Source organism: Frieseomelitta varia, unplaced genomic scaffold, assembly GCF_011392965.1.
Source record: "Frieseomelitta varia isolate USP_RPSP 00005682 unplaced genomic scaffold, Fvar_1.2 scaffold_740, whole genome shotgun sequence".
In the NCBI taxonomy this organism is placed as follows: Eukaryota; Metazoa; Arthropoda; class Insecta; order Hymenoptera; family Apidae; genus Frieseomelitta; species Frieseomelitta varia.
Genome location: NW_025110524.1, coordinates 35,924 through 57,949, shown reverse-complemented (window position 1 = coordinate 57,949; position 22,026 = coordinate 35,924). Strand labels below are relative to the sequence as shown.

Genomic DNA, 22,026 nt, shown 5'->3' with positions numbered 1-22,026 from the left:
CTGTGAATTTTTATGCATTCACAATAAGCTTGTAAAAATGCACACAGTAATAATAACGCGAGATGTACAACGATGTGAGTAATTCAAAAATGTCGTGCAAACACCAAATACGAAAAAAGTGGTACGAAATTACAAAGTAAAGTGAATGTTACGATATTTAATAAGTGGAAGTTGTATGGTTAATAAGAATCCATTTCATTTTAGACGCATTGACAAGAAATATGAATTTACATAAAATCTAGCAGTCTATTTGTAAATTATTTGACAATTTATTCTCCCTCTTCTTCTTTGTGAAATATTTCATTCGTCGATTACAGAAGGCTTAAACATTAACACTATACATTTCTATACTTCCCCTGTATTTTACACGCTCGTAACTTCCTCCACCGTTATCTCTATCATTTCTGTTAAAATGTTCTTTTCCTTATCTTGATTCATAAAATATGTTAACGCAATTCCAGGAAAGTGGCCGGCAGACCCGGGTCCCTGCTAAACAACGATAGTCTGCAACGGTAATTTTCGCTTAAGTTATCGGCGCGATCGGTGCCGTATCATTTCCCGGTATTCGCAGTATCCGGCGCACGGAATTTGCTTTGTGCCGTTCTTGTTTACAGTCTCGTACAAATTGGCCGTAGCTGCGGTTGATGTCCATACAGACGTGTCCCGTTTATATCGGTTAGACCGATTACCGTTTCTGTTTGCTTTAAATCGGCCGGCCAAACCGATCAAAAGCTCGCCGATCGAAACTGAAAAAAAAAAAAATATGCGCGCCAGATACCACGCAAGCGGTTATCGTGCTTTCGGTTACCATTCTACGAAACACGGCCACGCAGCACGATCCTCTAATACTTTTGCCTCTGTTCGTGGAAGAACCGCGACGAGATTTGTCTTTGCAGCAAAGTTTGAGGAAAAATTGATTGGAATATGCACAGGGTGGGAAGAAAAGTTTGTCCGTGGTTATCAGCAGAGTGAATGAATTTCCCAGATATTTCCGTTATGTCTATATCGGGGAAAAATAATTCTGGTAGTTGGAAGAAATTTTCGAATGTATTCTTAAAGAATTTGGGAATTGCATAAATTATTGGATATCATCGGATTCTTTTTGAAATTTTTATTATTTTTACTTCGCGGGAATAATTTTGTTATTTTTTCATTTCTACTTTTGTCATGAGTTAAAAATTATATTAAAGGGTTAAAGAAATTGTAATATTTTCGGAATTGTTGAAGTTGATTCTAGAAATTTCCAAAGTTTCGTGATACTGTATAAGAATTTTTTTCTTTTTTTTCTTTTTTGAATATATAAAATTTCGGAGATACACTAAAATTAGGATAACTCAGGGAAGCTGTTGAAAATCTGGATTTACAAAAATTTGAATGCCACAGAAGTTTCTGAACTACCAAGGTTGCAGAGATGTCAAAGTTTCAGAAGCTCTGAAACTATAAAAAAACATATAGAAGTATAAAAATACAGGCTTAGATTTATAAAAATTCTCAGTAAAAATCTTTTCTACAAAATTGGCTCTAAAACAAAGTTCGAGAACACGTGGCTCTCTCTCTCTCTCTCTCTCTCTCTCTCTCTGACATCAACTTAAATGATTTTCTCCAACGCCGTAAATAATCTAACGTCAGAAGTAGATTGAAGAACGAAAATTCGTTCTACTATCAATTTATCACTCGGAAAAATCGTTGCGATAAAATTTCTCGCTGCTCGCGCGTAATTCTATTCGTTACGACGGGACAAAGGAAAATACATGCAGTCTCGCTAGATTATTAAAAAGTAAATGATAAAATTTATCGTGCCAACAGCGACGACCGAATGCATGGTTGATATTGAATCGTGTATTTTGCACGGGTGAATATCATCCAGCACATTCGTGCCTCTGCAAACATTTCGAGGGTTTTCGCAGCATTCGATAACGTTTGACTGTACATACAGAACACACGTATGTTGAACACTTCGCTTTTTATAGAACCTCGTAACGTTTTCGCATTTTTCGCGACGATAGTCCGTGCCTCCGTTTGTTTTCACACCGTCGTTCTAACGGAAATAAGGGAAGCTCGAACAAACACATCTCTATCCGCGAAACGAATACTTCTGATCAACTTATTTCACTTTCATATTCAATCAAGCGAGTATCGAATAAATCATGTATCATATACAGTGTTTAACCGACAGGAATAAATTTTCCTAAGCTTTCGATCGTATGAGAAATTGCCCCAATAAAATGAATACGTTTCCGTTGTCTCAAGTGACGAAGTATGGTCACGTCGAATCGCAGTTCAAAGTCGTTTCTAGCGACGCCCGGCCCCGACGTAATATCCGGAAACTCGTGGCGGATACTCGTTCAACGTAACCGTTATTTACATACCGCGAGCTATATGGTCCGCGACGAAGCGATCTCGTAGAAGAATACGATCGTTAAATTGGACGACGTCGTGTATAACGAAACGTTCGAACGAAACTCGGTTTCCGTGCGGAAACGCGCGTTCCGCTCCCGTCTAATATCGCGAAATTAATTTCCTCTTCCAGGCGTTGTAAAATCAAAGCGCTCGTGGACGATCCACGGCCTTGGTATCGAATTAAACCACGATTCAGTTACGAGAAGCAACGATCGTCTCGCAGAAATTTTAACGTGCACGTACTCCGAATAGCTTCAAATAGTTCTAGAGATCGTTTTTCGGGGAAATAAAAGTATTGGAAATGTTGCAATTTGAAAAAAAAAAAATAAATCTCAATGCAACGAAGAAGAAATCGTACAAAAATCGTAGAACAGACTTGGACTTGTTTCTTTTCAAGCTTCGAGTCTCTACTTTTACTTATTCTCACCCAAATAGATCCTTGCAAATTTCTCTTCTTCATTAGGGAAAAAAAACTGACGTCGTTGAATTTGAACAACTGAACTGAAATGTCCACTTTCGCGGAATCACGTTTCGGAAAAGGCCGATTCAACCGGTTAAAGAGTGATTACTTTCGTAAAACAAGGAGAAGGAGAATGAGAGAGAAATATGGTTGGAAAATTGGCGCGATACGATGAAAGATAAGTAAAACGATAAAAGGTAGGGGCGTAAATAGTTGCAACGGGAAATGAATGATAAGAGTGGATGGAGGGAGAGGTGCGCTTAACGCGGAGGAATGCGGCCGGTGGTAAATGCCGTTGACTGGCGTTGATTCATGGCGCATTGAAAGCCCCCGATGCTGCTCATCGAGAATGCTCGGCTATAATTGTCGGCCGCACTTCAACCTTTTCATTACTTCGCGGCTCGACGTGGTCTCCATTCGTCACTTGTACCTCCATAACGCTCGTTTGATCTCTCGACCGCCGTCAGATCGTGAGAAAGATGTACGATCGGTTTTTATGAGTTTTACGGCTTGTGTTTTACTCAGCAGACGAAAATATTCGGCTGTAAAGAATTTTCCTTACAATTACTTGGCTCGTCGTACATTTATTATCACCTGTATTATTACGCAACTATCGAATATCGAAAAATTTTATCGGAAATTGGAAAAAATGCAGTTTGTAATTTGTAATGAATGAGCAAAGTCTGATCGATCATTATTTTTGTGAACGATGCACACGTCGTGAAATTCTGAAGTGCCACATACACGAGAATATAGTCAATATATATATGTGAATATAAATAATATAGTCGATAAAAATTACAAATTCATTAATTGCCGTTTAATTTAATTGAAAATTCATGTAATTTGAACTACCATCAAGAAAAGAAATGTATAAACAATGTATTGGATGACTAACCAAACCAAGTCTGATAATATTGGCTCAGTGATGGTCTTTCTAAAGTGACTTGCGAGCAGTTATTCATAGAACAAATTCCAGTAGTTAATCATTCACTATAAATAAAATTATAAAAAAAAGAAGAAGTGTTAAGAAAAACACTCTTTTCCATCAAGAAAACCTTGTAACGTCATCCTTGATCACGATTGCAACATGGAAATAAAATTATAACTGTTGTTCCTTTACGTGGAATCCAACAAATGTATAATACAAAGATTTACGGGAGAAAAGGACAAGCTGTTTCAAGATTCAACGCGTTTGTCAATCAATTTCATATCGCCAGTACTGTCTTCGTATCTAGCATCGAAATTGAACATGATGATATCGATTACCATTTTGGCATTATTCTCAAAAATATTACTCGGCAAGTTCATTTCCAATTACGTCATATTAAAATTCCTCCGTTCAATCATGAAGCGACATTAAAATCGGTATATCGGGGGAACAGTGTATTTATCACATTCCTGCGATCCGGTGCAACGTAATATAACAAATTCCTTTCGGAAAATAAAATTTTCAGCTTCCACCTAATATACCGAGGAATTCCAACGAACAGTACGCAACGTACTCTCGTACAGGTAGGTATTGTACGAGGACAAATGTGTTTCGTTCGGACTCTCGTTCGTATCAGTTCGTATTCAATTTTTCGTCGAAGATTGAGCCGAAATTTCGTGGCAGTGTTGCGTGCAATAAGAAGACAGGGCGCGACAACATTTCTCGTCGTGGAAATGGCCCACCCGCGGTGTATCTTCTTCGTCGAGAAGGCGAGACGAGTCGTCGAATCTGAAAGTCGGTTCCTTCGAGCGCGCAAGTAGGTCAAGGAACCCCGAGCCAGGCCTCGGCTGTGTGTATGCTCGGGCAAGAATGGAAAGCTTCCCTGGCCATTCTCGAGGAAATTCCATCAGACACACGAAATCCTCGGCTCAAGATGCTTCGAGGAACTCGACTTTGTCGTTAAATTCCCGCCTCTTTCAAAATGGCGTCGTTCCACGTCTTCCCTCATCTTTTTTCTCTCATCCTGTTTAAATTAAATAATTAAATTCTATACGATTGTGTGTCGTGCGTGTTGTACCATTTCGGTTTCGAAATACTAGACGTGGCCGTCTATCGATACTGATCAAGCGTCATTCTATAGTTAATCGTAGAAGTTCACTATTACGTGAATCGTGTGTATTTTACAGTAAGAAGATTTAATATATGATAGAGGTATTAAAATTTCATTAACAGAATGTAGACGATCATTGAATATTGTAAGTTTAAAATTTAGATAATTTTTTACTACTTATGCATTTGCATTTATACTCTGTCAAGGGAATGAATTTTTTTTCTTTTAACGCAGAAATCAAGATTCCAGTTCATCCGTAATTTGTATTTGAATGTATAGTTTTCATAAACAAACGTCAAGAAATGATTAAAAATATAATACGGTTTTCTAAATATTTAATTTGTTTAAATATATGACTTTTTCACAAAATCATATACACCGTTAAATTCATCACTAAAAGAAACAGCAGTTTAATTAATGTTCACAAAAATTGTGTCTTCAGTAATTTCCGGAATATCTGACAAAATATAATGTCAACTTTGATGGTGGTTTTCACCTTTTCAACGTCGACGATTGCCGACGAAAGAAAGAAATACTGTGTCAAATATTTTTGAGAAAACTACATTCATGACAAATTTCATCAAAATCGGTGATCGACACTTCGATATGTTTCCTCGTAAGAAGCAGAAGTGCGGTTAAAATTTCATTTGAGAAAAAAACCACATTTCCCTCCCTCTTACCTCGAACATCGCCCCAAATTTCGTGTCCGCGAAACGTCCGTGAAATTGCTCATCAAATGGCAAGATACGCGAAACAATTGTAAAAATAGAATTGGACAGGAATCAGACGGGGATCGAGCACGGAGCCGCGAAGCGATTAGATGGAAAACGAACGACAAAGGGGTTGAACGTGAATCGCGAGTGTAATTAGCCGCGTTCCAGCCGGTGGCGGTCGCGGATCCGAAATGCACGATGGTGGCCAATCGATCGGTTAATTCTAGCACCGGGTCCAGAATAGATCAATGGCTATGGAAATCGGCGCTGCGGGATCCTGAGGACCCTTTTGATGGGCGTAGGTATTTACGAGAAGCATGACAGCTGGTATGCCACCGTAATGGTCAAACAGCGTGCGACGGGATTCGAGTGCTATTATTATGGTACCTGGGAGGACGTAAATTGACAGGCATAATTGGTTTAATTTCTACGGCTTCCGCCGTGTTGTGAGGCTAGAACTGGAAATTTCGTACGGATCGTTAAATTATCCCGCCATGTCGATGGATGGATTTTTTTATTTCTGGAAGTTTCGTCAATTTCTCGAGTTTCTCCAGCTTCTGTATGTCAGGCGGTACAATCCATAGAACGAACGACAGATTAATTCTTGCGTTTGAATTTTCACGGCTCCAAGGACGAAATTGAAAATCTCATGTAAATTATTAAACTGTCGAGAGAACTGCGAAGAACTTTTGTTTGAGAATCTGACGAATATTCCGTTCGACGCGTTGATTTACACGTGCACGTATGTATACGTGTATAAACGTATCGTGATTATGTTACCAGTATATTCTTAGAAATGTAGATTAATTTCGGCTGATATTTCCGAGAAAATCTCGTTAAATTTCACAACGTTCAGCATTATCGGGACAACTTTCATTGTTTAAAATATATTTTCACAAAATCCAAAAATAATTATCAAATAATTCAGAGGATGTAACAGTGGAATTTTTTCGAAAAAAAGAGCAAACTCCCATCGGAGTAACGGCGTGACTCACATCATACTTTCTTATGTCATTGATTAAATAGATTTCCAACAAAAATTACAAATTATTACACAATCTTCGTGTGCAATTCCCGATATCTATCGACGAATCTTTCCCGCGTACGCATAATCAGCGCAGCGCTATCCAACGTATTGTATAAATTATCCTGAATACTTTTCGATTTGCACTCCGGGTAATGAGACCGACGCTGCCATGACGCCTGCACCGAATGGTTTGTCGAATAATCAACGATTTGTAGAAAGGTATTCTCTGTGTGTAGATAAAGGTATGCGAGCAATTCATCAGCACAATATGCGTTATCGCACGCGAGCCCGTTATCGAGAGTATTCTGATTTTACTGCTTTCCCTCTTTGCCCCTCGTCCTCTCTACCTATCGCCCAGTATGTAATTTAACTTCACGGTTTAATCTTTCCGATGCAAATGCCAGGTAATAACGTAAGGGGGTGAAAGGGGAGAGAGGTTATCGTCGAAAGTAACCAACTATCGCCGAGTTATTACTGAAAATCGTGTCATCGGTTTATAATTAACCAGAGTTGCTCTCGTACGCGAAAAAATGGAAACACCAAGCCGCGAAAGATACACGAGATTAAGGTAAGTATTAGTAAGTTTTCAAAATTCGTCTTCTTCGTCTAATAATTTTTATTGGGGTTGAAAAATGAAGATCCTGTCCACGTTTTCGAAATTGTTAAACAGTTCTATCAGTTGTTCAACGAATTTGAAATTTCTTCACTCGATGCTCTTCATATCATATATTTTTGTTGAGTTTACGTGAAACTCACCTTCTCGAACTCCTGTTTTTGAAATTTTTGATCAATTTATCAATTGTCGTACAATTTTGATCGAGCGTGCACAACAAGCCTTGTTGTAGTCAAATGAAGACCCCTGTTGTTGAAATTTTTAACCAATCTATCGATTGTCCAACAATTTCGGTACTTTATAATTCGTCGCATCTAGTATCTTTTTATTAAATTTACATAAAATTCTCTTCGCAGAATCAAGGCCTCATTCGTATTTTCAAAATTTGTCAATCAATTCATCAATCATCTAACAATTCTGCAATTTCTTAATTCCATGTTTCTAATACGTTATACTCCGGCACCGCGCTCATGTTTCGAGAAATTAAAGCATTCGACAAACAAATGAACGAGATAAATACCCGTTCATAAAATTACTTGGTTTCTCGCGACAAGGACGTTTCGCTCGCTACTCAGAACACGTTGACAGTTTCACGTAATTTCGTTATCGATTGTTCGACCCGGCCGCTGGGAGGAAACTCGTCTCGTTAGTCCAAGCAGCTGGCATGTACTCGGGAAACCACGTGCTCGAGATTATTTCCACGATTCTTCTCGCTACAGGCCGGAGCCGCGCGAAAAGCACGGGACAAATTCGTCCACGCGACCGCCGCAACGCCGCGCCGGCGGAAGTTAAATCAGAAACGCCGGCGCAAATTTGCTTAATTATTCCGCGCAGAGCGTTAACCAGCGAGAGAGAGAGAGAGAGAGAGAGAGAGAGAGAGAGAGAGCGTGGCTGCGCGTTCCGCGTAATTGTAGTGGTCGTTTATAGTTGAACGACTCTCGTCGCGTAGCAATTGTCTGTTGTCAGGAGTGGCACTCTTACTTCCGAGGCCGGTGTTAAAAGGCCGTCAACTCGAGAACGGCCCTTCGATTTTTTCCTTCGAACGTGAACCAATCGAAGTTCACGGTTGAACTTACGGCCAAGCAAGAACTTTTCCCTTCGACTCGACGACGAAACCTCGGCTATAATATATTTCCTCCCTTTTCTCTCTCTTCTCTCTGATTTTTCTTTTTCTCTCTCTCTCTCTGTCTCTCTTTACTTCGTTTTCGTTTTCCCTCGAAGAAAAGTTCGCTCGAAAGAAATTGACTAATGAATCGACCTTTTGCGTCTGAATCATTGTTTAACGAGTTCGAAACAGTTTACTGAAAGCCGTCCTTTGAAGGGCCCTTTTGTCGTCGTGACTTCGCGCTGCTTGACTCGATACGAATGGAAAGTCATTGTTATCTAAAATGAGCTACGTCCTCGATTCTGCTCCGTGAAACGAAGGTCTCGGCAAGGTTTCACATCGAGGTTGTAGGAAAAGGGAAGAAATTAGGGACTTGAAGTTCGTTTAATACCGGCTGTCTTCGAACAGGTTGCTCACTCCGTACCTTGAAACAACAATTTTGCGATCGTGGCACGAAATTTACTCGACTGATAAACAGCACGATCGAAATATTCAAATATTAGCTTGTATAGCGATCACGAATCATTAATTCGATCCTGCACAAGCCAGAAATACAATTTCAATTTAATCGTTATTAACGTTAAATAACGCGGGTAATGTTAAATGAATTCAATTCAATTTTCACTCATTTGGATGATGTCGTAGCCCGGACGCCAACAACTAACTACCAATCAATTTGCGATACCAGTTTGTTATACGATCGCAAACAACAATTTACGCAGCTGTTGTGCATCAACGCCAAATGAAATCGCCGAAAGCGCCAATGGCAAATTGAATTGTTAACGGTGACTTAAACAACGGCGTTTAAACGCCGATAATAATAAGCGCGGTCGGACCTTTCTTTTTTTTTTTTCGCGAAATAAAACCGCTCGCGTTTATACTCGCGCGCGCATCTACATATGAATGTCGAAATCCCAACAGGTGCACGTACGCAACACGCGCATCTACATATTAATGCACGCGCACCCTCGAGTCGTGCATTGTCGCGACGGTAGATGCATAGAGGGTGGTACACGAGTGGAGTCGGTGCACGCAGCACTCGTGAGTTAATATAGCTATGGTGAGAAGAGGGATAGATGGGAAGAGAGAGAGAGAGAGAGAGAGAGAGAGAGAGAGAGAGAGAGAGGCGAAGGGCGAGAGCGCGCGTGGGATTACAGCTGTATATCTATCACGCTGGAATACAGCATTGTGCCAGAAATCCTGATGGCATGCCCATAGGCCGCAGGAACGTCGTGACGAGGCGACGCCGTCTCTAACGCACGAATTATCCTTCAAACCTCAAGCCGTCGCAAATTTCCACCGCCGAGAGAAGACACGCTCGTCGGATATCTCTCCCGCGGAAATCTTAACGTTAAGATATTTCCCAGCGACTTTACAATGGGCCGTTAAAATGTTCCTTTTAAAGGGGATAGGGGAAATTAAACGTTGGATTTTCAGTCTTCTGCGTTTTTTCTGTAGCTTGAAAATTAGAGTTTTCATTTTTTGTATTTGCACGTTGCAAAAAAACACACGGAATTGTAAAGTCGTTGGGAAATTTTTTTCACAGTGGCTATATAGTAGTTTTTATTTTTATGGAGAGTGTTAGGTTTTGCCTTAGATCTTTTATTACTGTTCGAGAATTGAAGACATCCTGTCTTGATTGTTTTCGGCTGATTGGTGAAATTAATTTTCAAACATTGAACGACAACGAAGAACTTGAAAATTTTTCGAAGATTAAAGTTCAATTAACTATAATCGATTGACATTCACATGTTTAACGATCATTTCAAAATATTTTTACTGTTACTGATTCTTATTAATATATAAATTATGTATTTCATAAAATAAAAATTCCATAAAATAATAATAGTAAACAAATAATGTCTTTATCGAACGCATTAAATTATAATTCGTATAATTTTCCTGTAAATATGTAAAACTGCAGTAATCTAACTTATGGTAGCGAAGCTTATGCCACAGGTCAAATTACTATCCTATAATTCATGACGTAATCCAAAACATTACATAACAGAACATGTTGCAATCCAGGTCATTCTGCCATAACTCATGGCGTGATCCAAGTTACTGTACAAGGGAATGCTCTATACCCGTAGCCACTACGCAAAACACCATAATACAACCTAAATTATAATCCAATTTTGCGCGATTTTCTGCAATCTATACGGCATCCTAATCCGTAATCAAATTCACATCACTCAAGTTACTACACAACTATCACTATAACTCGACTATAATTCATTATCTCGATATCTCTTTGAATGCAGAGAAAAAAAATTAATTTCGAGCGCAGTGTTTTAGAAATATCGTCAAATGTTAATACTGGAACTATCTATAATAGAACTAATAACGATGATTAAAAGCATAAAATTTCCATCAGAGACATTAAAGTAGGAAAACTTTATGATACGATAGAGTACAGAAGCTTATATTGATATATTTTACGAAAAATTATTTAAATCTCCAAAAGTACACTGTTTCATGATCATATGATCTACGAATTGGACGTTAAAATTTTCGATGAACTTTAGATGTACAAATAATCGCTTCTGAAAATTAATTTCCTGTATGTATGCATATATGTGTACATGTTGTGCCTGAACCTTCGACAATTCTAATGGCAACCATCTCTCGAGAAAGCAAGACTACTATATAATTCCATACGCGAATACGACTCGGAGTAAATCTCCGTGCAAAAGCTCGATCCCGTCGCGACATCGTCGTCAGGATGAAAATCGCTGAGGCAGCCTCTCCCAAAGAACTCGAAGGCCAATCGAGGCCTTCACACGCCTGTAACGATGCACACACACACACACACATACGTGTAGATGCGGTTTTCACCCTTCAAAGCGACGGCGGTGGCGCGAGTGTTTAAAGCGTTCGTAATACGTTGGCTTCGCTTGCGGATTTCCAGTGTTTCAACTCGGTGATTATGCCGTAGTGGCGGCAAAGTATCGGCCAAAGCACAAGGGTGGAACAGACGAAAGAGGGAGGAAGAGAGAGGGAGGGGAGAGGTGGTAAGAGGCGGAATGCGGATGGCGCGCGAAGATCCATCCAACGAACCATCCGACGAAGCGAAGATACTCGAAAGAGTATGTCTGTGTTTGCGCCGGTAGCCGGGCTGAATCCTGAATTTCCGGCGAACCATCCCATCCCCCTCCCCCTCTTCCTTCTCATCCTCCTCCTCCTCTTCCTCCGACGCTAAGGTCTCCGGTAGCTGAGACGATAACGAATCTCGATGTCAGCTAGTGGACCGTGGTGAACTTGATCGATCTAACGAGCCGTCGGAAAAACAGCTCGCAGCTACTGATACTCGGAAAAAGAGCGTAAACGCGGAAAAGGAGTAGCTTCTTCTATCGATCTCTGAACCCTCACGAAACAGGGGTTGAATCTTTCGGAGATATTGTTCGCCCTTTGATTCGCGTTACGGAAAGATCGGAAAGTGATTTTTCTTTTTTTCTTTTTCGGTTTAGGTTAGGATTTTTTTTTTTAAATAATTTTTAAAAACGATATTTAACACGTTAGCTTTACTTCGATAAGGAGCAAACTATTATTGTAATTATCTTAATTTTCTTTTTCTTTTTTTCTTTTAATGCAAGAAATTAAAGGCTATGATATGATACAAAACGGTAAAACATGGCTTAGAATGTGAAGATGAGGATAAATGACTTCCAATTTCCAATTTCTTGCAGAAAAGGAATCTTAAAATTCAGTACGTTGTAAATCCCATATCTATCAATATAAAATATTATCCATACCTAATAATGTACATTTATAAGTCTTTTAATGTATCGAAAAATCTTTCAACTTAGAATATCGTGGAACATTCTTTGCATTAAATTTCCAATCACATTTCTTTCACATTAGATGCACAAAATTTCAAAGGACGAAGAATTAGCGACATTAGCTACGAAAGATACAAGATTGCAAAATACTTGGTAGCTGCTCGAAAGCCTCGAATAATTCTCGTTTCGTAGAAATCTACTCCACGTTCTAAATGCTTATTCAATGCAATTAGCCTTTAAAGATTGAATTCTCCGAATTTCGACGCAGTAGCTGTATCGGAAAGGGAAATAGTCCGCTCTTCGCCGCTAAAGTTAAACGTGTAATTTCAGTTTCTTCTACTTTTTCCACGTTCCCGTGGCGTTTTCCATGGCGTTTCATTCGGCGGCGGACGGGGCAGGTTCGTTAAAATTTTATCGTACATTATTAGCACCGGCGGAAAATTACGATGGCGCTCCCGATATCAATAAATTAACCGCGCCGCAGGACGTTCTAAATTGCATTTACTATTTCCCTGCAGGGCATTAAACATAGAACGACTTTCGTAATCGCAGTTGTACTAGGATTCGATTACACGGGCTGCCTAAAATTTAATTAAATCGACACACGGCGAGCCCCTTCGCGCTGCTACACTTTTCGCTGCTGCTAGCCATTTACCAGGTCGCAGCGCGAAAATTGTGAAATTTCATTTTACGTCCGGGCTGGATTCAATTTGTCTCGATCATTGGCCGCTATAATTTTTTTTGAGGTGTACTCCTCTCCCCCTGACGAAAATATTGGCAACGCGAATGTAATCACGAAACGTTAACGAGAAAAAAAGATTTTTCGTTGAACGATACTCCGCGCCCACTTCGGGCGCAGCCCGAAACTGTATTTTGCGATTCCTTTTTTCCATTAATAATTGTCATTAAAACGGTTTTCAGACGCAGTTGTTCGTGAAAGTATTCGGAGACCTACAGAAACATTTGGAAACATTTGCATGAAATATTTAATAGTGAAACTGTTATGACTGAAATAGTTGCGTTTGAAACAAATTTAAAAATTATATTTTAAAACTGTCGTCTTTCTTGCCGAGAGATTTAACTGTGACGATAATGCATTTATATATAATATTTTCTGACTTCAATATAAATGTACCTGTTGTAAAAGCATCATGTCTGATCACGCGTTGATTGGTACTACTTAATACTCTTGCAACGTATCATATTTTCCATTATTAATTAAATCTCTTGACGGATGAACTGAATAAAATTACCTCCAAAAATGCCAATTTTAATCCTATCGAAAGTTTGATCGAAACGAACTTTTTAAATACCATTTAAAAAATAAATCTACTCCATTTTCATTCCCTCATGAACAAGGACTTTATCTTCCTTTTACCACAACTTATCCTTCTAAAATTGATTAACAAATTAAAGCAAAATTGACTACCAATTACACAATCATCGAAAAGATAAAACAATAACTTAAACATTATGAATGTGTACTCTTAATTTTCCATCCATCTCACTGTATCAAAAGTTGAACAACGTATTCAATAATCTGCGCATTTCGCGCGTTGGACAGACGGAAAAATAAGAGGATACTTTCGAGAGTATGAATATATGAAGTGAAACGTGGAAAAGGCTGAGGGAAGGGGTCTCGTCTAGAACGCAGGGAATCTTCTCCTTTTGCGAGTAGTGCCAGTCGTACTTTGATCAGGCGCACTGGATTTACGTTCATCCTTGGCAATCTACCATCTCTTTCCATATATAGTATATACATACATATATATATATCCTTCTCTCTCTCTCTCTCTCTCTCTCTCTCTCTCTCTCTCTCTCTCTCTCTTTGTGGAAGATTGGTCGAGTTGCAACAGCGTTAGCGACGTCTTTGAAGCACGATTCGTCGCGTCGTAGGCATTTCAACGAGGTCGAAGCAGCGGCGGAAGTGCCGCGCCAATGTCATTATAGAGAGAAAGAGACGAGCACGCAGCTTGCACGGCCGATCGAAGGAAACCGGAACAATGGTTAAAAGTCGGCCTTTGATTTTTCGTTCTCGATTCCGACGTACAACCAGAATAATAATTATTCTGGAGTTGGTACTTTTTAACGGGTGACTTTTGTAACGCGACTAATTTGAAAACGGGACTGTCATCCTGTTCAATTATACCAAATCAACCTTTATGTCAATATACAGTGGGGTGCAAAATTGAGTCAATAACAAAAATTTTTAAGAAATATATTTTTTATTGTTAAATGAAATATAAAAACATGAAAATAAACTTGATCTATCTGATTCTTTATAGTTTTAAGAAACTGAAGCTATTTTTTTAACTTTTAAGATTTGGTTTCTTCCTGGTAGAAAAAATTAAAAAGCATAGAATCAATTTTGCACCAGAATTTTTTCACAGTCAGATTTACAAGCTTTGTTGTACCTTAATATTTTGTCCATAAGCCATTTGCTTAGATAATAGCTCTAATACGTCTTGGTAACTTTCAAACAGTCTTGAGCAGAAATCAGGTGGCATTTGATTCCACTGTTCTATAACACGAGCATGTAGCTCCAGTACTGAGCTAGGAAGAGATTTGTCTATGCGTCTAGAATTTTTTTTTTTTCAATATACCCTATAGATTCTCGATCGAGTTTAGGTTAAGGCTTCGTGCAGGCCAATCTAAGATCCGAAATTCCTAAGTAGTCAGCTAATTAGTTACGTTTTTCGCTCCGGATCATGTTTTCGAAAACGATTTCTTCTACAGCGAAGGGCATATCTCACATACAATTTGGCAAATGTTCTTTTATATATATATATTGTGTCTATGTTCTCAGAAATCAAAGATTATCCAAAGATTTTGTAGATGTTCTTTGTTTAATAAGATATCTTCAAATAACAATGAACAACGGCAATAAAACGAATTAAAGGAGAATGAATAAATGAATTTAATAAAACGAATCCGTCAGAAGGATTAACAGCCTCACTCGAAATGGAAAAATTAGATAATTCGCCAAACATCTCGCAATATTTCAATTATATAGCTTTCCAAACAACAAGTTGCGATTATCGATGGGCAACCATAAAGAAAATCGAGATAGAGCGAGACGAATCGGCGCTGTTCGAGAGACCGGTCGAAATTTATAACGACGAACGCAAGCGGCTGTTCCCGCGTGGAAAGAAAGAGGGCTGCTTGGTCGGATTTAGGGAGACGCGGCAGTTGTTTGTCGCGCCGGTGAATTTACAACTGTAATTTACACGATCGTCGAATATCCCGTTTCAACCTTAACATCGACGTGGAGAGAACGATAGACGGGACCGTAGGTGCTCGAAACAGCCCCGAGCGTGATTGAGAACGTCTTTGAGAACGCGATTTAGGAAAAACAAACAAAAGAGAATTGCCAGAAGACGGAGCATCCTATTTTCTTAGCTGCTCCGCCGTCTTCTCCAGCTTCGAACAGAATTCGTCGGTATCTTTCTTCGAAATTTTTTTGTCCCTCCTTCTTTCGGAACCTTCCACATCTTGCTACATCGATACAGGATCAATTTAGTTTTATATTGTCAAGTTCTACCATCGTTTCATAGATTTTTGAATTTGTACAACACTCGAGGAAATACTCCTTGGAATCTTTTTAGTTGTAGAATTTTTTTTGGAGTCTCTCTTTTCATTGGAAACTTTCGTTAATTTGTGGAATTTCTTTATTAAAAGAAAATTGTCTAATTGCGAGAAACCTGATTAGTATTCTTTGCAATTTTTTAGATTCGAGAACTTCTGTATTCACGAAAGAATTTCTGTAAGAATTTTAGTAAATTGCTTTTAAATTATAAGTTTTCCTCAAAGTTTATTAAAATTTCACCTTTATAGAAGTTCCGCCAATTTACCTTTAAACATTCCTCGTGATCTTCCCGATTAAAAAATCTCTGCGAGACTTATGAAGAAAAAAAAAAAAACAAAATTGCCTTTGTAATTATAAAATCTGCGTGTTGCTGATAAAAGAACTTATAATTTCACAGTTAACTACTTTCAAAGTCACCACCGCCAAATTAATATTAACGTTGAACCGCGGACAGTTTCATAAAAGATAACAGAAAAATTTCGCAATCCCGAGAATCGAATATCGAATATCCAAGAGCATTTTGTTGATTATATAAAACAGTGTTCCTTTTACTTTTTTTTTTTCTTTCTCTTTTATCGAGAGATTTCTTAATCTTGTTGCCGCGATTTTTCCACGGTGAAACGAGCAACGAGAACCATCGACTTCCTTCCGCTTTACAAAGTATAGGGGAGGGGAAAAAAAAAGAGAGCGCAGACCTGGTATCAGGAATTCATAGAGGAATCTCTATCGATCGGTTATTTACAAGGAAAAAATGCGATGCCGATAGAAGCGGTCTCTGTTTTATCGAAACAGAAGCTCTTAATAAAGCGTAATAAAGACTCGAAAGCCTCAAGAATTTTCATTATTATCAAACGATACGCTGTCAGAATATTCCCAATAGTGATCGTTTTTTTCTCTCTCTCTCCACCTTTCCCACCCTCTATACGAGATATATATATACTTCAGAAAATACGTGGAAAATATACATTGGGCGAGATTGCTGGTTGGTTTATTGGCTCGAATAGCATCGAAGGAATTATTCAGGTCGAAGGTGCGAGATCAATTTTCATCTGGCACGAAATTATTCACCGCGATCCCGTTTGACTGAATGAAACATAAATCGTCGTGACAGTGGTCAAACAGTTTAAGCAATTTCGCGGGTTAATATCTAACGCTTGATTAATTTAGTCGGACGAAGTTAAACGATCCGGGGTTATCGGAGTTCAACCGTTCGGCCACGGCCCGGATTCTTCTTCAATTATTAAACGCGTAATCCGACGCGAATTTCATTTTCGAAAAATTTCGAAGAATTTTTAATAATTCAATCTCACGTTCGGCACGATAGAAATTTGTGTTGCGTAATCTCATGAATAATATAAATGCCGGTTGTTTTATCGATAATTGATTGGCAACGTATTTATTTTGGAACCATTGTTTATGCTACCCAGTAACAATCGTTTATTGTCTTTCTAGACACCATGTTTCCCGTTTTCTTTTTGAAACGCTTAATTTTGAAAATTATCGTCGTGACTTAACTTCTGAAATTAGCCAACATCTAAATATTTTATAACATTTCAATCAAATTTAATAAAATTAATAAATTAAATTTAATAAAATTTATATAATTTTTATAATATTTATTTATACCAATTTTGTAACACTTCTATCGTAACTTGACCTTTGAAATTAATCTTTAAGTACCTTTGAAATACCTGTTACTAAAATATTCTTTAAAAAAATCCTAAAATTCAACTGACATTCGATCGCATCGCTCTTTCTCTCTCAGAGAGAAATCCCCAATTTCTCAAAATCCCGGAGCAAATCCCCAAGAGTAGCTGAAGTTTCTCAAAAACTAAGCGCTAAGCTAAATGAAATGCCCGAAATTGCCAAGAGAAAGAAATCTCCCAAACAGCTGTAAGTATTCGCGACTCGGAGGAAGTGAATGGGAGGGAGCGAACGTAGACGCCGAAAATGAAAGGCCGCGTGCATTCGGCACGGACGAGGGTGAGTCGAGGGAAACAATCGTGGCGTGGGCAAAGGCACGGAGAGAGCTGTGCTCGTACACATAGGATTAATTCTCGCGATGCGAAGGATCAGTGTTGGCGGCGGTGGGGCGTGAGGGGTGAGAGAATCCCTTTGAAATCTTTCGGCGATTAATTCATTCGAAAGCAACGGTGGCGGCGGCGGAGACGGCGGCGAAACGAAGCGAAGCGTGCAATTTCGACAAGACGATCCCGTGGCAGGCGTTTTCAGTGTGTGCACGTGTATCGTCGGGCCACAAAGCGGCCGCGATGCCTCTTGCCAATTGGTTTTCGCGCAAAATTTGTCGGCGTAATTACGACGCGGCCAGTTACGACTAAAATCCCAATCCGGTTACTTTCTCGCGTTCTCACGTTCCTCTTTCTCTTCGTGTTTCAGATACAAGTGTACGGATTCAACGCGGAACTGTATCACAACATGAGCGAGGCGCAGCACAAGAGTCAAGGACTCGTCGCGATTTCGTTGATGGTGCAGGTGAGTGAACGAATGGTACTGTAAGTTTCGACGTGATGCTCGAGGTGAGGAAGTTTCGCGACGATTTTGAAGTAACGCGACAGAAGTGTTGTTCAATGGATTTTTCACTTTTGGAAATTGATACAATTCAATGGCTAGCGTACACAAACACTGGGGATAAATTTACATAGACCACGATCGTTTCCTGAAATTGTTATATTCGAATATATTATCCGCTTGAATTTGAAACATTCAGATCGTGATATAAAGCAAATAAACGGGTTTGTTCAGTTCATTTATTTACAACGGGTGACATTTGATTTTTTTGTGTATTTGAATTTTTAGAAGTAAAAGTGATTAAGTGTTCGAATTTACTATGTATAATTTACTTTGAATGGCTAAAGTTAATGCACCACAGACAGACAATCAATGTCATGCGTGTGCATATATTTGGACCATGAAAGAATTCTCAAAGATTCAGAACAGAGAGGATGATGAAGCGAGAGATTAAAATGGAATAAATGGAATGATTTGTTACTTGAGATTTCATGTTATCACTTTTTCTATTGTATATTAACGTTTCGTATCAGAAGAGTATTTACATTGTAAAGTGTACGTTCCATCTGTTTCGCATCAATTTTGTAACAAACGCTCCACTCTGCCACGCCGGGATTACTAGATAAATGAATATGCATGAGATATATAAACGCTGTTTGAGCGGAGAGGATGTATATGTGTGCGCGAGAGATATTTTTCTATCAAGGAAACGTTTATGATTCCTTTCGTTCCGGTAAAATAAAAAAAAAAGAAGAAGAAGAAGAAGAAGAAATAAATATTCGAGGAAGAATTATAAAAAAGGAAAAATAAAAACATTAAAACAGGGATGTACGTCGTCGAATTTCGTAAAAACCTCGATTAAAATAATTTCAACAAACGATCAATAGACCCGTTAAAAATACAAAAATATAGATTTCAAATGGATCGGGAACAGCAAGAGCAAGGGGGATTCAAAAACAAGGCTGGTAACCGGAATTCTATACGTCGACAGGGGATAGTTTGGCTCGTGGAACTCGGAAATTTGTTCCCGAGTTTGCGAGCTAGGTATCGCGTGTTTACCGTGTCCATTCGATCGAAATAATTATTCCATCGCGATAACGTCGACAATCAAAGCGAAGAAAATTACGAAAGTTATGAATTTGTCGTTTCAGTGAAAATGAAATTTTCAAATGTTTTCAATTCAGAAATTTTGTCCACAAGTTGGCTGTTCGTGCAAAATATAAATTTGTATTTTACTAAATATAACTACAGAAATCGAAATATTCTAGTCAGTATTTTTCTTTTTTTTTTAACCAGTTATTTTTCTTCCATTGCCAATTTCACGGAAAAATTCTATCTATTCAAAATATAGCTGAATATTTAGTTCCAGAGATTCTTTTCAATGCATCTAACTGCGAAAATTCTCCATTTTGTTTAAAACACACGCAAGCTTTCATTTCTCACTTGAATTCACTAATAAATTAAATCTGTATGAATTTGTAAAATAAGCGATGCGTTCAACGAAAGGTATAATTAAAAATTTCTGCGCAACATGTTTTTGAAAATAACTTATATATATATTAAGGCTTTACGCATCGGAACAATTTTCCATTTTTTCACGTGCTGTGAAGCCTCCTTTTTTCAAAAAAAAANAAAAAAAAAAAAAAAAAAAAAAGAAAAAGAAATAGAACGAATCTATCGTGGAAAAATAAAAGCGCGTGTATTTCAAAAAATAAATAAATAAATAAATAAAATCGGAATAAAACAAACGAGAGAAAAAGAAAGGAGGAGAAGAAGTTAGGTGAAAAAGAGTGAAAGATTTTATTAGCGACATTCTTATTAGCGAGCAATTATTTCGAAGTCTCGCAGACAAACATCCGGTAAGTTCTCCGCGGCTGTGCGGCGCTTGTTCCAAGAATAAATTCCAAAGTTTTGAAGGAAACGGTCTGCTTTCGCCAGCCCGTCTGACCTCGCTCTCATACTCTCACATTTTCTCTCAATTCGACCATCCTGCGTTCTCTCTTTTTCTCTCTTTCTCTCTCTTGCTTTTACAACCCTTCTGAAATCGGCGTTCTACTAGAAGAAACTAAAAAGCCCGCGATTCTGAGGCAACAAATGCCAGGAAACAAACGTTTATGCTTCTGATTTCTAGCACGATAGTTCAACAAACTCGTCGCTTCACTCGGATTATTTATCGAAACATCGACTCGTTTCGAGCTTGTTCTACTTCCTTTTTTCACCCGTACCCCTTCACATGATCATTTTTCGAAAAATTCTCGGAATAAGTTTATACATTTTCATACTTATCGTTTCACTTAACTGGCGATAATTTAATAATCTATTGAGGCGAACGTTTATTATTTTTATTTTGAGAAACTCTACACATTAGATTGAATACCATTTTCTTAATTTCCTACATTCGTTCATTTTCCGATATATATCGACTTTTTTAGTTTTATCTAATATCTTCGATACCTTCAGTTAACTAACAATAGAGAATTTATTTATCGAGGCAAACGTGTGTAATTTTTGTGAGAAACTCTATTCGTTAGATTAGATTAAATTCCATTTTCTTAATCTTGTATATTCGTTTAATTTCATATCGATCTTATGTTCTTTAAACTTAACTAACGTTGCGATACCTGTTCTTCACTTGTTACCACTATGCTCAAAATTATAGGTATGTATATACTAGAGGTGTGCGAGAACGCGAAATTATCGAATCGGATCGGGAACACGAAATTTTTTGGGGATCGGGACGGATACCAGAAAATTTCGAAATTCTCGAATTTATCGGGATTCTCGAAAGAATCGGGATTCCCAAAAGAGTTGGGATTTGGGAAAGGATTGGGAACAAGCTCAAATAATTCGTTAAAACCCACGCTTTCAACTATATCGAAAGTTCGCAGATCTAGAACCATCATTCGAGCAATTCCTTCTGTTATATCTGTTGATTTAACAATCTTTCGCGTATCATTTTGTACATGCGACAAATTTTATATGCGATTCAGTTTCTTTTCTACTTCACATATACTAATGTTTGAATGCATATGCTTCAAATGGCGTAATAAACCAGTAGTATTTGCTTACCTAAATTTAAATTCATGGTGACCATGCGTGCATCCCGCCTTTGTATCGTCTTTTTCTTGAAAATGTTCCCAAACAGAGCTTTTTTTTACCTTGTTCTTTTGCACGATATCTTCTGCACTACTGCTACCACAACTTGACTCTCACTATCACTCGACGTTGGTTTTAAAGATTTTTAGTCTTTATTAAATTCACACAGATTTTGAAATATACGTCTGACCTCCCCGAGTTTCTCAGCGATACTGTTCAACAGCGTACATAATGTCCAAGTGCTAAGCACGCAGTCATACGTTTGTATACATCAGGTCACACGATTCTTAGAATCCGTGTTTCCAATAATTTCACTGGCAGAAGATATTGAATTGTATGTGTATTTACATATTTTGTAGGCTGCTATACAGCCGGGTTTTCAAAATTTTCGGGAAACCCGATTCCTTCGGGAATCTCGAAATTTTCGGGTACTCTCTTCCCAACTCGTCCCGATCATCAAGTTTTCAATATTTTCGGGTTCTCACACACCCCTAGTAAATAAATTTTTGTAAAGATATTTTTTTATTATAATAATTAAAAATCAATGTGCTACTGGTTGGAGGAACATGTCCAAACGAATATCTGCAACGTTGGTGGAATATTTTGTCATCAAAAATATATGCTGTATATTAAGAAAATAGATGTTACAGAATTTTTGTACTATAAAATAATG

At 38.2% G+C, this 22,026-nt stretch overlaps 1 protein-coding gene across 1 annotated transcript in view; it reads left to right on the top strand.

Annotated features, from left to right (window-relative positions):
- Positions 1-22,026, top strand: part of LOC122535580 (carbonic anhydrase-related protein 10-like) — a 72,895-nt gene that overhangs the window by 19,897 nt on the left and 30,972 nt on the right. Inside the window, exon 3 of the mRNA XM_043667244.1 lies at positions 18,126-18,221. Coding sequence (XP_043523179.1) covers positions 18,126-18,221 — 96 coding nt within the window. The remainder of the gene's footprint in view (positions 1-18,125; positions 18,222-22,026) is intronic.